Source organism: Sphaerodactylus townsendi, linkage group LG02, assembly GCF_021028975.2.
Source record: "Sphaerodactylus townsendi isolate TG3544 linkage group LG02, MPM_Stown_v2.3, whole genome shotgun sequence".
NCBI lineage: Eukaryota > Metazoa > Chordata > Lepidosauria > Squamata > Sphaerodactylidae > Sphaerodactylus > Sphaerodactylus townsendi.
The window spans coordinates 120,941,464-120,957,936 of NC_059426.1; the positions used below are offsets into that span (position 1 = coordinate 120,941,464).

Here is a 16,473-nt window from a genome sequence, read left to right on the forward strand (position 1 = left end):
CTAGATTAGGTTAAACTACTATATACCTTGATTTAAAAAAAATTCCATGAAACAAGACTTAACACTGATGATTCTATATTTCTGTGTCCACAGGATTCTTGGGATGGTCAACATATTCCTGTACTGTTTTCAGTATTCTGTGGTTTGTTAGTGGCAATATCCTACCACCTCAGCAGACAAAGCAGTGACCCTTCTGTGCTTTTGTGAGTGCTAGCTACCTATTCACATATTACTTGGAAGTCTGTTATTAACATGATGAAGAAACTAGTATGTTAGGAAAGTTGGTTCAGAGACTCCTGTAAAATTGAGATTTCTTTCTGGAAATTATCATTTGAAACATACCCATAATATATAGAATGGGACCTTTTAGCAATCATGGCTATAGACACTGCTACCTTCTGCTTGCCCTGGTTGAGATTTCCCATTTTCTTGTTAGGCCTAATGGCACTGCTAGAAGCACATCACTGTAAGAAGAGGTTGTTTGTTTGGAACTTGATAATCCTAAATGCTATGGGACCAAACTAGTAATGAGGACTACACTGCAGTGTTCTTGTCCCCTCCCCCTTCACCTTTTCAACTACCAAAACTATTGGTGGGGGGAGCTGGTCTGGCATTTGATAAGATGTGGGGCCAGAGCACTTTAGCCCACTGTGCTGCAGGCCCAAGTGCTTTAAAACAGTGACTGTGTTCCATAGGGAAATCACTAGTTTGGCCTCCAGTTGTGAACATTTCTGTTAATATGTCTAGGGAGTTGAGAGGACTTCAGACCATGTGCCTTTCTTAAACGCACCTGATAAGAACATTTTGGTGGTGAGTTACAGCAGAATTGATTCTTGTTCTTCAAATCAATTCCACTGTAATTATGGGTGGATATAGATCACAGTTTATCAAGTATTATGTAATGATGAAAATGGTATCATACCAGGCAGAAATTTGGAGATTCAGAGGTGTAGTTGAATTCCTGTTCCTATGGGGATAGATGCTACAGACTATTCATTCCCCTATATGATTCGATGCCACTATGGCAAGCTGTACGTTACTTTGCAGTAGCACTTCTGTTTGAATGCTGAGAAAACAATATCTCTACAACATTTTTTATCACTGGGAAAAAAATTCAGATCTAGCAATTGCAGTGGTAAGTGTCTTGCAGAATGTCATTGGGTGAATGTGATTGTACAGAGTGTGCAGCATTATATAGTGAGTGTCCTTCATACAAGGGAATAAAAAATAAATAACACAATTTTCTTCTCTCTATGGCCGTTTCCGCGAATTAATCTCGGCTTTCATCGCCTGGGGCGTAAAACGCCATTTCAGGCCGCTGTTGCGACAGGCGCCGCCGCTAAAGCTGCAACGCGAGCAGCGGCGACCTGACTCGCCTTCTTCCTTCAGGGCTGCCTTTGCTTCTAAACAACTAACCCTTTAAAGGGTTGTTGTTAGGAAGCGTCCTTCCGGGCGTTAGTGCTTAACCGTACCGCTGGGAAGACGCTGTCTCCGATTATTTAGCTCAGTTTGTTGGCGCGTCAGAGTTCGGGCTTCACATTGTCCTCCGACCTCCAGGGGTCGGAGGGCAGCGTGGTAATAGTATCGCCCAGCAGGCGACGGCGAGACACCGCGGGAGGGTGGGGAAGGGGAAGCGAGCGGCTCCATGCGAGCCGCCTGCCGCCTGTCGCTCGGCCAACTGCCATGCGAACGGGTTTATGCCTTCATCACCGCACCTTGGCGCAAGGAGGCCGCATGGAACGCCTATGTTTATTAACTTCTGTTTTTGATCTTAGATCAGTGCACAGTCTTTACAGAGATTTTCCTTTCTATTTTTAGTTCTTTAGTACAATCAAAACTTTTTCCTACTTCAGAGGATAAAAACCCAGAAGATCCACTGTCTGAAGTTAAAGACCCATTACCTGAAAAGCTTAGAAATTCAGTGGTAAGTTGGAAAATATCTCAGATTAGCTTTGTACATTAACCAGTTTCCATGTAAATGTGGTAAATATGCAGGAACTAAATCCCTAATATATTTTGAGCTGAAATTTTTCAAAGGAAAAGCTCTGTTTTATTTAGTTCAACTTTTTGATGGCTTTATGAGTGCCTTTAATTGTAGTTAAGTCAGAATTTCCAGAAACAGATCACCTCTGGACAGTCTTATAGACCATCATGTACCCACATTCTAAAATGTTATGATCACAGAAATCAACATTAGAATGGGAGAATGTTTAACATAATATTTATTACACCTTCCACTCCTAGAAATAATTTTTGAGACAATAATTAAAAAATTTATTTCATTATCTTCTTTAGCTTATTGCATTAAATATTTCTCTTTTCTTCTCAGAGTGAGCGTTTGCAGTCTGATCTTGTTGTGTGCGTAGTTATTGGTGTACTTTATTTTGCAATCCATGTCAGCACAGTATTCACAGTATTACAGGTAATGTTGGTTGTGTTTTCAGATTTTCTAAAATACCTGTACCAAGTTTTTTGCATGTGTAGCTTAGACAATATTATTGTTTTAATAGTTATATAATGGCAGTTTTGGATTCCTCATTTGCATGGGATAATTGTTTTCTTAACCCTCTCTTTGCTGTGGGATCTGGCCAACCCCAATAAATGCCTTTAGGAACAATATGGAAGTAAGAAAGGTATATTAAGCTAGCCAGGAAGCCCAAAAATATTTCATTTCTCCATGTTCATCCTTGTTCTGTCCTGAGGAATTTTCTGTAGATAAGCCTTAATTGACATAATTATAGTCTTGCTTCTAATAGAAAAATTGATTTTAAAGGTTAGTCTGTTAACCAGCCAGCATACAAGAATGTAGCTGTCTGGACAAGAAATTAATTCCTCCCCCTTGTATTTGATTTATGATGAAAAGTCTTGGAAAGAAGATTTAGACAGTCAAATATTAGAACAGTATACTGTCTGGAAGGCAAATTATATGGGTAGTGCTTGATATCTCTGTGATATATCATGGGGCTAAGAGAGCCAGTGGATCAGGCATCTTGCCTTATTAATTGTGTGTCATTCTGGATAGATTTGCATGTAAATAAGACAGTTCTGCAGAGAAAGCATTTTTAGATAATGTATTCACGTATGACTGCTTAAAGCACCATCTCAAGAGACACATTTCTTCATTTGTGAGAGGAGAGATATCGCTGAAGATTGCACATGCCACCTGTGTGTGGCATTTATATACAGTTATGCTAAAAACAGTTAAGAATTTTCTTTAGAACCTTCTACCCAGTTAATCAGAGGTAGCTTTGGTCAAAATGTTCTTTGCTGATGATTCAACTAGACATTGCAGTCCTACCTGGAATGTATCCCAAGAAAAAAACAACTGTTATAGGTGAATCTCTGTAGGGGAATGATTTATTTGTTGGTGTTGTAACTGAACTTTGTTCGTGCATCTTTTTTTTAGCCCGTCTTGAGATATGTTCTGTATGCATTGGTGGGCTCAGTAGGCTTTATAACGCATTATGTGCTGCCTCAGCTCCGGAAACAGCTCCCTTGGCACTGTTTTTCTCACCCATTGCTGAAAACCAAGGAGTACTATCAATTTGAAGTCCGCAGTAAGTAGTACCAATCTTTTTTTAAAAAATTGATCTGTGGCAATTTTCCATGAATTAAATTCTTATTAAATATTGCTTTTAATAATCACTAAATGCTGTTGGCTGGAAGTTACATCTACCCATTTCCTTCTACGTAAAGCTTCTTTACTTACAGAAAAGGTAGAACTCTGTGCTGATGGAAAGCAGATTTTCTATTACAGTGACTGCTATGTTGAATGATCTCTATGGGTTAGAAGAAGCTGAGCTTTATTTAATTTTGTTTGTTCTGGGTAATACCCAAGCCATACCCCTGATCTACGTAGTTCCATATTTAACTCTGTGAATTTCTTTTAGATGCTGCACATGTGATGTGGTTTGAGAAACTTCATATATGGCTTCTTTTTGTGGAGAAAAATATTATCTACCCTTTAATAGTCCTCAATGAACTGAGCAGCAGTGCAAAGGCTATTGCTAGTCCAAAAAGACTGGATGCAGAGTAAGTTTGAGCAAATATTACCGTGTTTCCCCGAATATAAGACAGTGTCTTATATTAATTTTTGCTCTCAAAGATGCGCTATGTCTTATTTTCAGGGGATGTCTTATTTTTCCTGTGTTCTGTTGGTCGGGCATGCTTCCAAACAAAAACTTTGCTATGTCTTACTTTCGGGGGATGCCTTATATTCCGCACTTCAGCAAAACCTCTACTATGTCTTATTTTTCGGGGATGTCTTATATTAGGGGAAACAGGGTATACTGGTATTATTTTGACTATGTAACACTGTATCCTATATGCTTTGCCAGTATTTAAAATAAACTCTTGCCTTTTGGCCGGCTTTATCTGCTGCTTCCGCGATGGGTTAATGCTTTGGGGGTCGGCGCACATGACGCTGACTCCAATTTCCTGGGACCTGCGACGGTGGTCCTGGTGGTAACGCATCGGGAAGACGGGCGCTGTGTCACGCCTCGATCAACCTATCATCCTCGGGTCCGGCGATCGCCGGAAGCCAGGGGACACGCACTTCTGCCCCAGTAACCGCTCCAGAGTCGCCAGCAGCTGCCAGCCGCCGTTTTCAAACCTCACTCCAGGGAGCTGGGGAAAATGGCGACTTCACGTTGGGGAGGAGCGAGGGCGGCGGGGCTGTGAAGCAGCTGCTCCCCCCATGCAAACAGCTCCCTCGGGACAGTGTTTTTGCCGTCCCCAGGGCACCGTAAAAGGCCAGTGCGGAAAGGGCTTCTGTCACTCCTAACTCTCTCCTCCCCTGCCTCAGCTTATAGCCCTTTGGTATTAAACACTTTCACCTTCAAAGGCCTTTTTGTTTGAGCTCCAACTTCCTTAAGTTTCCCATCTGTGCCGCCCTTTTTCTCAAGCCTCCTGTTTCCTTCAGTTTGAACATAAAGTGGTCTTTTGAGCGCATATAGTGTTATTTTTTCAGGGATCCTTAGTATGTATGGAGGATCCAACTGCAAGTGTGTGCTGGCACTCTGAAATAGTACTGCCGAGATATTGGTTTACCATGTATTCTGCTTTGGGAGGCGGGGAGCACGGCCCTTTCCTTCCCTCATACTAGACACATTCTCACAGTTTGTTTTCTGTTCTGTCGAAACGTCCATGAAAGACTCTGTGTGCCATCATGCCATTTCAGCCAATCTATGTTTGAAGCTTTATCACCACAAACAATCATTCAAATAAATATTTCACCTTTTAAATGTGAACAACCTCCACATAAACACTTCAAGTAATAAGTGGTAATAAGTGGTGTTCAGTTGTGGAGCTAATAAACATTTCTGGAATCTGAGATCACAACATCTTGGAGTGTACACATAAAACTAACTAGTACTGAGTCAGCACGTTGGTTTATCAATATCAATATTATCTATTTGGACTGACAATGGATCTCCAGGGTCTTGGGCTGAGCTCTTTCCCATCAATGTATTGTCGAAGGCCTTCACAGCCGGAATCACTGGAGTGTTGTGGGGTTTCCGGGCTGTATGGCTGTATTCCAGTAGCATTTTCTCCTGATGTTTCACCTGCATCTGTGGCCGGCATCTTCAGAGGATCTGATGGTAGTAAAGCAAGTGGAGTATATATACCTGGACATTCCACAGGTATAGTCATATCCTAGGTACAGAAGTATCTGAGAGTACAGTAGTATCTGAGAGTAGAAAGATTCTGGGAGGTAGGTGCAGAAACCTAGTGAGAATGTGGCTAAAAAAAAAGATATAGAGTTTGGACTAAGAAACATGAACCCAAGTCTGTGAAATGTGAAGAGTAGGGAACTTGGAGAAGATTGTAAAGGAGTCTGTGAACTGGACATGAACAGTTTAGTATAAAAGGAGATGAGATTTGATTGTCATATTGATTTGGGCTAGTCAATCCAGCATGGTGTAGTGATGAAGAACAGTATAGTTGAAGAGCCAGCGTGGTGTAGTGGTTAAGGGCTGCAAACTCCAACCTGGAGAACTGGGTTTGATTTCCCACTCCTTCACATGAAGCCTACTGGGGGACCCTGGGCAGTCACAGTTCTTTCACGACTCTCTCTGTTCCACCTACCTCAGTAAAGAGATTACTTCCGCCCCACCTACCTGTTATCGGGAGAAAGGGTAGGCAATTATAAGCCAGTTTGAGACTCCTTATGGTTGAGAAAAGTGGGGTATAAAAACTGGCTGCAGAATTCTACTGTTCTTGAATTGATGTAGCATGCTAAAACAAATGACATCAAAAGGGAAAATACAATGAATACCTCCTTGATTAATAATAATCAAGGAAGTAGGGAAGGTACAAAAAATGAGCAATAGAATGATGTGATGACTCAACCAGCAGATGCTTGCGACATCTGACCTGTGTCTTTTTTCATTGCAGGCTTGGTGCTTTAATGATTACCATAGCTGGTATGAAGCTGTTGCGCTCTTCTTTCAGCAACCCAACCTACCAATATGTGACTGTCCTTTTCACAGTGCTTTTCTTCACATTTGACTACAAGCATTTCTCAGAGACTATGCTGTTAGATTTGTTCTTCATGTCCATTCTCTTCAGTAAGGTAACATCAGATGAAGCAGCGTGTTTTCTTGCCATCATGTGACAGTGGCCTCCTTCGTCATCATGGATGGGGAAAAATAGTGGAACTGGTGTGGCCATTGTGCCTTCCCATTTTAAAAGCATCTCATTCACACTTAGTGTGGTGTAGTGGTTAGAATGTTAGACTCAGATCTGGGAGATCAAGGTTGAAACTTCCGCTCTGCCGTGGAAGCTTTCCAAGAGACCCAGGTTCAAATACCCACTTGTGGCATCGAAGCCTCTTGGGTGACCTGGGGCCAGCCACTCACTGTCAGCCATCACCCTGACTAGAATTTGAATGGGAGACCTCCAAGGAATACCAGGGTTGTGGCACAGAGGCAGGCAACGGCAAACCACCTCCAAACACCTCCTGCCTTGAAAACATTGCAAGGTTGCCATAGGTCAGATGTAACTTGATGACCAACCCCCCCCCCCCAATCAACAGCAGCAACAGTTTTGTGCCCCCTCAGTTAAATATGTTCAACTATGGCAGACATTCACAGGTTAAAGGAAATTAAAACCCTAATTCTGCTTTTTTTATCCGCTGTTTGCTGTTAGCTTCCTTGAATCTAACAAATAAGATGGGATGAAAATATTTTAAATTTTTTGTTTTGAGGTTGAATGAGCTGGTCAACAAATGTGGTGGTTCTAAAACTACTACTATGAAATTGAAGGTGGATATATTATGAGTACAAGATCAATTTGCTTTCATTTACAAATTACAATTAAGTATGTGTCTGTGTTCTTTCTACGTTCGTCTAGCTTTGGGAGCTTTTTTACAAATTGAGATTTGTGTACACTTACATTGCTCCTTGGCAAATCACATGGGGATCTGCGTTCCATGCTTTCGCCCAGCCTTTTGCTGTGCCACGTATCCTTTCAAAGCTCTACCATATTCTCTGTCCTGTGATTTAGAATGAATTCCAAAGTCTAAATCACAAAAAGTACAATTCATAGCGTAAGTGCATAGTAAAATTCATACTAAAAGTGAAAGCAAAAATGGCCGTGATTTTGCTGGTTTGGTGAACTTAAAAGAATCCTACAGGCATGAAAACTCTGATGTAGAGTGTGTGGTTCTGTTGGGTAGATAGTTGGAAAGGGGAGTCAGGAAACTTAATTATTCATCTCAGTTTTCATGCCTCATGAAGCGTGGCTTTCAGAACACCAGCAGAGCTGCATTACTGCAGATTTGTGTGTATGGTACTTGCCAAACTTGAATAATGATACTTCTACTGTTTTCGAAACAGTATGATCAATTTTTACGTTGTTAGGGTGTTTATGTTGCTATTTTGCGTTCTGCCCTGTCAAAATAGAACCAGGTGACAATCAAACCATCCTTAACTCTGTTACCCTACAGATTCCGCAATGCTGTTTGTCCAAGCAGTTGTGTCTGCTTTTTTCTCTACTCCTCTAAACCCTTTTTTGGGAAGTGCAATATTCATCACTTCTTATGTCAGACCTGTTAAATTCTGGGAGAGAGACTACAAGTAGGTGCCATTTCAGCCCTAAAACATGTATAGTGTTGACATTTCAAGTGCAGAGTATGATGTTTGGAGATAAGTTTACTTGAATGATTGCTTCCAGAAACCTTGTCTATACATTCCCTTGGTGGTAGTCTTGTTGATGCTACAATACATACGATACTACACAACTACATAAATATTTGAGTGTTTAAAATGTTCAAAATAGCAGAGCCCCCAAAACACTGTGCAACAAATAACCTTGTTACAATGGATTGGAGAGGGGAGGGGTTCATAGTTGCATAGTATTCAGGAGACATTGTAAATTCAATCTCTGCTTATTTGGCTTCTGCACAATTCTGTGTGCAATGTGTGCTAACAAGTTGCTTCAGATTATGGTGACCCTATGAATTAATATCCTCCAAAATGTCCTATCATTAACAGCCTTGCCCAGTTCATGCAAACTGAGGGCTGTGGCTTCCTTTATTGAGTCAATCCAGCTCATGTTGGTTCTTCCTCTTTTACTGCTGCTTTAACTTTTCCTAGCATTATTGTTTCCATTGACTCTTGTTTCTCATAATAATGACCAAAGTATGATAGCCTCAGTTTAGTCACTTGAACTTCTAGGGAGAGTTCAGGCTCAATTTGATCTAGAATCCACTTAGTTGTTTTTTGGGGGAGTTCATGGTATTCGCAAAACTCTCCTTTGACACCACATTTCAAATGCATCAACTTTCTTCCTATTAGCTTTCATCATTGCCCAACTGTCACACACATACATAGTAATGGGGAATCCCATGGTATAATTTAGCTTGATCTTGATCGCCAGTAACATCCTTACACCTCAGTATCTTTTCTGGCTCCTTCATGGCAGTCCTTCCCAGTCTCAATCTTCTTCTCGTTACTTGATTCTAGTCTCCTTTTGACTGATGATGGAGCCAAGGAATAGAAAACCATGAACAATGTCAATAACTTCATCATCAACCAAAAATTGTGTAATCCAGCTCTGGCATTTTCGGCTTTAACCTTCATTAGTAGCCATTTCAGTTCTGCACTGTTTTTTACAGTCATGTGGTCATCTGCACATCTCAATTTCCACACCACCTTCATTACATCTAATTCACTTTTCCTTATAATATGTTCTGCACATATATGGAAGAGATGGTGAGAAGAGAAAATAAATTCTTGACATCTTTGCCAATTAGAAACCATCCTGTTTCTCCTTATACTGTCCTAACATGCAAGTTTGCATCAAAACAATCAGATGCAGTGGCATACCCATTTCTTTTAAAACCAGTCATAGATTTTCATGAGGCTCATGCAGTTAAAAGCTTTGATGTAATCTGTGAAACACAAGCTGATTTTCTTTAAAATTCTGCTGTATGCTCAGCAACCAGTGTAAATTTGCAATATGCTCTCTAGTGCCCCTTCCTTTTCTAAATCCAGCTTGAACGCCTGGTATTTCTCATTCCATATACAATAACAGTCTTTGTTGTGTAAGATTTTGAGCATCACTTTACTCATGTGAGAAATTAACTTGACAACCCAATAGTTACTGTTGGTGGTTTTTGAAAAGATTCTTCCTGGAAGAAATCTAGTATCCTTGCATCTCTTCTATATAGTTCTTCAGTGTATTGTTCCCACCTTTATTTTGTCCTGCTCAGTTACTGTATTTCTATCTTGATCTTTCTGCGTGCCTTATGTTTCAAATTTTACTTTAATTTCTTGGATTTTGTGAAACAGATCTCTTGTTCTTTCTTTTCTGTTTTTCTCTGCTTTGTTATTCACTGATGATTATAAAGTTCTCCTTTTTTTGCAAGTCACTGGAATGATTCATTTAGACCCCTGGTTGTATTTCTGTCACCTCATCTAACTTTGGTAGTTTTAAAGGTTTCATCAGTCATTCATCAAAGCTTTTCTTTCCCTTTGGCTACAAATCTCTTTGCACATTCTTCCTTGATAAGATTTCTGGTTTCAACCCATTGTTCTTCAGGCTCACATACTTTCTTTACACAGCCTTTAAACTCTTCAGTAACGTTGTTTAGATTGTAATTAGGACTGAATATTTTGGTATTTTTCTTCTGCTTTGTTCAAATTTTCAATATTAAAATTCATGGTCAGCTCCTGAAAGAATAGACTTTCTCCATCTTTTTTTATTATGTTATCTATTTTGTTATTTTATTAGCCATCTGTTGATATCTATATATAAACAATCATCTGTTTGACTGCCTGGAATATGTTCGCTGTAAACAAATTATTGTCTTCACAGAATTTATGAGCCCCCCTCCAACAATGTTTCATTTTTTTTGTTTCCTGCTTTTGCATTTTAGTTAAATTTTCAGATTAAATTTTACATTTAAGCTGAAAAATGAGAATTGTTGCTAGTGCCACCCTCTGGTGAAGTGCGCAAGTCAGAAATAACGGGCATGTCTTTCTGGTATGTGAAGAAGCATAGGAAAAAATATCATTTTCTTTGCAAAACCAATCAGAACCTGTGTTTAAATTTTGCATTATTACTATAATTTCAGAGAGCAAAAATCAGGACTTTTTCTACCAGTCTGGTAAATTATGAGCTTTGAAGAAAACACCTATTATCCACTTTGATTCTCCTGCTTTTTGACCAGTATTTCAGCTGCTTTATAACTATTGTCTCTCTAACAATTGATTTTCACAGCAGTGTAAGCTTTAGTTTTCAAGCTTGATGGTGATCATATCACCTTGCTTTATTTCCTTAGCTGGGTCAAAATCATAAGATGTTCTTGCTGCTGTGAAAGCCATTTCTTTTTTAGTAGACTGTGTTGAAATTTGAAATACGCTCACCAGATGGGGAATGGGTTCTACATGGGCTATCTTACTGTTGCATCTACAGGGAAAATGTGGTGTCAGATAGAGTGGGAAGGAAATGGAAGTTTCAAGGGTATTGTAACCCCATTGCTTACGCTTTCAAAGAGACTAAACAGATCTTAACATTTTGCCACTTTCTTAGCACAAAAAGGGTGGACCACTCAAACACCAGACTGGCTTCTCAGCTGGATAGAAACCCAGGTAATCATTTATTTAAAAGCACTGGTAAAACTGTGTGATATATGTGTATGCGTACATGACCTAACCTTTATTGCTTTCAGGGAAAGTAAATTTAATTTAAATCTAATTTACATATTACTTGCATAGATATTAACTAAGTCATTGTATAAATCAGTGTCCCTTCTATTAGCTGCTTAATGAAGTTTGTACATATTTGTAGCAATGCTGATATGAGTACATGGAATTCAGCCTTTGGGACATATGTTACCACCTTAGTAATGTGTTTCATGGTAATTAGAAGACAGTACTGACATTTAGAAATAAAGCTACTGGGGCAGTCAAAGTTAAATATTCCTGTTATATTGTTTAAGCTGATGTATTCGAATGGGCAACTCCCAGCTCATACTTCCGCATGATATACCTTTATCTTTAATGTAGCTTTTCTTCTATTGCTGATCCCATTAAGCTTTTTCACTTGTCTACTCAAATTTTTCTTCTTTAATTCTGCATAGTACTTACACTATTGTCTACTCACAGTTGTTACGAATTTTTAACTGAGCAGTTCTTTGTTTATTCTCCTAAATGACTTTGAGGTTGCAGCCCATTTTGTGACTTGGTGAAAGATATGTTTATCTTTTGCTAACACACTTGTGGTGTCTTATAAATCCTTACTACTTTTTCATCTTGAGCAAATTCTTCTTAAGAGAGAATGCAGGTTGAATGCACAATACCTGATTGGTGTCTTTATTGGATGAACATAAGAAAGAGCCTGCTGGATCAGACCAGAGTCCATCTAGTCCAGCATTCTGCTACTCGCAGTGGCCCACCAGGTGCCTTTGGGAGCTCACATGCAGGAGGTGAAAGCAATAGCCTTCTGCTGCTGCTGTTCCCGAGCACCTGGTCTGCTATGGCATTTGCAACCTCAGATCAAGAAGGATCAAGATGGGTAGCCAGAGATCGACTTCTCCTCCATAAATCTGTCCAAGCCCCTTTTAAAGCTATCCAGGTTAGTGGCCATCACCACCTCCTGTGGCAGCATATTCCAAACACCAATCACACGTTGTGTGAAGAAGTGTTTCCTTTTATTAGTCCTAATTCTTCCCCCCAGCATTTTCAATGAATGCCCCCTGGTTCTAGTATTGTGATAAAGAGAGAAAATTTCTCTCTGTCAGCATTTTCTATCCCATGCATAATTTTATAGACTTCAATCATATCCCCCCTCAAACGTCTCCTCTCCAAACTAAAGAGTTTCAAACGCTGCAGCCTCTCCTCATAAGGAAAGTGCTCCAGTCCCTCAATCATCCTTGTTGCCCTTCTCTGCACTTTTTCTGTCTCTTCAATATCTTTTTTAAGATGTGGCGACCAGAACTGAACACAGTACTCCAAGTGCGGTCGCACCACTGCTTTATATAAGGGCATGACAATCCTTGCAGTTTTATTCTCAATTCCTTTCCTAATTATCCCCAGCATAGAGTTTGCCTTTTTCACAGCTGCCATGCATTGAGTTGACATTCCCATGGAACTATCAACTGAGATGCCCAAATCTCTTTCCTGGTCTGTGACTGATAGCACTAACCCCTGTAGCATGTATGTGAAGTTTGGATTTTTTGTAACAGTGTTACAGTTTTACCTTGATGGATTTTCAATTTTTGAACCCCATTCAACCTATTAAAATCTTCATTGTTTTGCTTGACACTGTTGAAAAGGGCAAATAGAGGAGGGGACACCTCAACTCACTATATGGTAGTCTTCTCTTAACAATTTTGTGTACATGGTAAATGACATGAACTTCATGCTTTTGGGGTAAGACTATGAATCAGTGATTGAGCATTTGTTTTACATTACATAGTTGCAAAAAAGAATCACATGGTAGATAATGTAAAAGATCTGTGATGTCTGAAAAGTGGTACCTGTAAGATTAGACAGTACTAACCTTGACATACCCATGGTTTTGACTTTTTATGCGGCAAGATAGATCCGTGCAGAACACTATTTTCCCAGATAATACTAATTTTTAGATGGTTAGCATAAAACCTGACAATGACCATCTGGTCATTGATTTAAACTTTAATTAGAATAATTTCTTTTTGCTGTCGGTAAAGAACCTACCTTTGAACACTTTTTATTGTCAAGAAACTGTAGACATGAATTGAAAGCTTAACTTTGGGCTTACTGAGGTCTGGAATTTCCCTCCTGCAGGTTCAGATGACAATAACTTGAACTCAATCTTCTATGAACACTTAACTCGATCTCTCCAACATAGCCTGTGTGGAGACCTGCTGTTAGGGCGATGGGGAAACTACAGTACTGGAGATTGCTTTATTCTTGCATCTGACTACCTCAATGCACTAGTACACCTTATAGAAATAGGCAATGGCCTGGTCACCTTTCAGCTGAGGGGACTGGAATTTAGAGGTGAGAATTTTTACTTGGGCAAACTTTTCCTTAGTCTATTTGAAGATGTCTTCTCCTGTTTCAGAACCTTTCATTTGCAAACATATTACTTTAAGCTTGATCCTTTAATTTGATGCACAGTTTATTGGCAGGTACTTTGTGTTCCCAAGCTCCCTGTTTCAAGCTTGTATATTAGTCAGTTTAAATATTGTTTACATTTAAAGCTCTTGGAAAGGTCCACCTTTTTCGTGAACGGCACATTTGACAATTTCTGACAACTTCCTACTTGGCTTTGGCATCATAAACAAGAACTTGAACTCTGTAAGCAGGATTCTTCAGTTCAAAGCTTCAAGCAAGTCACTGGATCTCAAGTGGGGAGGAGGAATATACTATTTACAAGGCTGTTGTAATGATGGTTGGCATAATGCATGCGAAGCTCTGTGACTGCCCAGATAAAATATTAGAAATCATTGGTGCTATTAGAGTTATTTTGTTTTCCTTCAGGAACTTACTGTCAGCAACGAGAAGTAGAAGCTATCACTGAGGGTGTAGAGGAAGATGAAGGGTTTTGTTGCTGTGAACCTGGTCACATCCCTCACATATTATCATTCAATGCTGCCTTTGGCCAGCGTTGGCTAGCCTGGGAGGTTCTGGTCACAAAGTATGTCTTAGAGGGCTACAGCATTACAGACAACAGTGCTGCATCCATGCTCCAGGTTTTTGATCTAAGGAAGATTCTCACCACTTATTATGTCAAGGTACAATTTTGGATCCTACACATTGGTTTCTTAGGGTTGAGGGTGGAAGAATGGATATGAAATGGAGGTTTATGGAATGTTACGGGAAAAGCTGATGGTCAGCTAACTAATTAAAAACATTTGTCCTTTCATGAGTTTTAGAATACCAGTACCCAGTCTGTTGATGTCTCTACCTCTGAAAATAGAGTAGCCAGTATTAAGAAGATGGAGCCATATTTTTAAAAACACTGATTAGAAATTGTGAGCATTAAGACTCCATGTGTTATTTATGTATGTGTTAAAATAAATAAAAATTCGCAGAACAAGTCTCCAACTCATGCTTCAAAGAATGTGTGGTAGGAACATCAAATATAAACCTTTTGAAAATATAAACCCTTTGAAAATAACAAATCTTGTGAGCCTAGTCATGAAATGTTTTCAAAATGTCATTTGTTCAAAGTTTCTGAGAAACTGGGTAAATCAAGACAATTTTTCCTTTTTCCTCATTATTTTCTCTATCCTTCTGTCAGAAAACGATGGACAAACCCTTTTCCTGTATTTGCGAAGACATACATAATTGCCCTGAAACATCGCTGTCAAGTTTACATACTTTAACATGTTTACCTTTGTCTTTGCAGGGCATCATCTACTATGTCATATCTTCTCCCAAGCTGGAGGAATGGTTATCAAATGAAACAATGAAGGAAGGACTGCTACAGTGTGCAGACCAAACCTATGTTGATGTGGATCCTACATTTAATCCTAATATTGATGAGGATTATGACCATCGTCTGGCAGGGATCTCCAGAGAAAGTTTTTGTATCATTTATCTCAACTGGATAGAATACTGTAGTTCTCAAAGAGAAAAGGTAAGCCATGTTTATCCAGGAAGTTCTGATTCATTATCCAGGAAGTTCTGATTCAAGTTAACACAACTTAGATGTAGTATTGCTCTTAAAAACAGTGCAGTAAATGTAAAAAAATGATAATGGTTCTATTACAGTGGTTCAGCCGGTTAGCTACCGGTTCAGGAGAACCAATGTGAAACGGCTGAATCCAACCTCTGGCTGAGACATGACTCACTGTTACACATATCTATATGTTCCCCACAAAACCCCAGAGATCGAGTCCTTGAGAAAAAAAGCATGCAAGGTGAGGGACTAGGAGCTCTTCACGGCCCTAGCCTTTTACGTTGGCAACATTAACTTACCAGTCATTTGTCCATTCACATCAGCATTCTATTGATAGTCTCATTTTGAACAAAATTAAAATGAGAGGAGGAAAAGGAGGGAGGGAGGGGAAGGGGGGAAATGGCTGAAAATGGAGGAGGAGGAGGAGGAGGGAAAGGTTAGCACTAATTTGTTCATTCACATCACCACTTTATTGATAATTAGACTTTGAACATTAAAAAAAATCTGAGGAGAGACATGGAGGAAGAGCAGAAAACGGCTGACCAAGGGAAAGAGAAAATAGCCGAAAGGGAAGGTGGGCTGCTGTGAGTAGAAGGGAGGTAATGTGAAATTGGCAAAACTGATCCGATCCACACAGCCTCTTTGCTTCTCTGACTGATCGTATATTTAGGGAGTTCTGTCTGAAATGGACAAAGCTAGTCTGATCCACTGTGAATATGCAGGAGAAAGGGGAGGGGAAACAACTGAAGGGAAGATTGGTGACTATGTAGAGGGCATAGATAAGAGCCAGGGATTTGACAGGGCAGAGAAATAAACAACAAATCATTATGATCACACACTACTTTTGGCTAAGCATCATGGTAAGAATGTACATGAAAACAACAGAAAATATTAACTGGAAATGTTTCCATAACCAAACTGGGGGGGAGGGGGGGTATGAACAAGTCCATGGGAAAAGCATAACATTTCCCCGCAGGATCTGTAAACATTCTGTTTACTGGTCTTCTGTTTACTGGTCTTCTAAGCGAAAGAATATTGAATGCCTTGACTCTTTTTTGGATGTTCCAGCACCCTGATAAATTTGGCTGCCTTTTTCTGCACGTATGTCAGTTCCCTTTTAAGAGCCAGCATGGTATAGTGGCTGGAGTATTCATTTAGGAGTCACAGTTCAAAGTCCCCACTCAGTTATGAAGCCTTCTGTGGGATATGCCCTCTCATCTTATAGCTCGTCTCAGACTTACTTTGAGGGCAAAAGGGGGAAGAGAGAACCACATACACTGCTTTGACAACTTAAAGGGATGATGAAAGTATGCTAATACCTTTTTTTTTAGTTTGGATGGTCTGAACTGTGAATGT

The 16,473-nt window shown here is 39.7% G+C and overlaps 1 protein-coding gene across 3 annotated transcripts in view; it reads left to right on the forward strand.

Moving 5' to 3' along the window:
- The window catches only part of PCNX1 (pecanex 1), a 113,926-nt gene that overhangs the window by 73,622 nt on the left and 23,831 nt on the right, over positions 1-16,473 (forward strand). For all 3 annotated transcript variants that reach the window (XM_048484054.1, XM_048484055.1, XM_048484056.1), the window contains 12 exons: positions 94-203; positions 1,819-1,924; positions 2,330-2,422; positions 3,407-3,557; positions 3,891-4,032; positions 6,397-6,574; positions 7,354-7,462; positions 7,949-8,078; positions 11,038-11,096; positions 13,275-13,490; positions 13,974-14,227; positions 14,845-15,075. In XM_048484054.1, the coding sequence (XP_048340011.1) occupies positions 94-203; positions 1,819-1,924; positions 2,330-2,422; positions 3,407-3,557; positions 3,891-4,032; positions 6,397-6,574; positions 7,354-7,462; positions 7,949-8,078; positions 11,038-11,096; positions 13,275-13,490; positions 13,974-14,227; positions 14,845-15,075 (1,779 nt within the window). The remainder of the gene's footprint in view (positions 1-93; positions 204-1,818; positions 1,925-2,329; positions 2,423-3,406; positions 3,558-3,890; positions 4,033-6,396; positions 6,575-7,353; positions 7,463-7,948; positions 8,079-11,037; positions 11,097-13,274; positions 13,491-13,973; positions 14,228-14,844; positions 15,076-16,473) is intronic.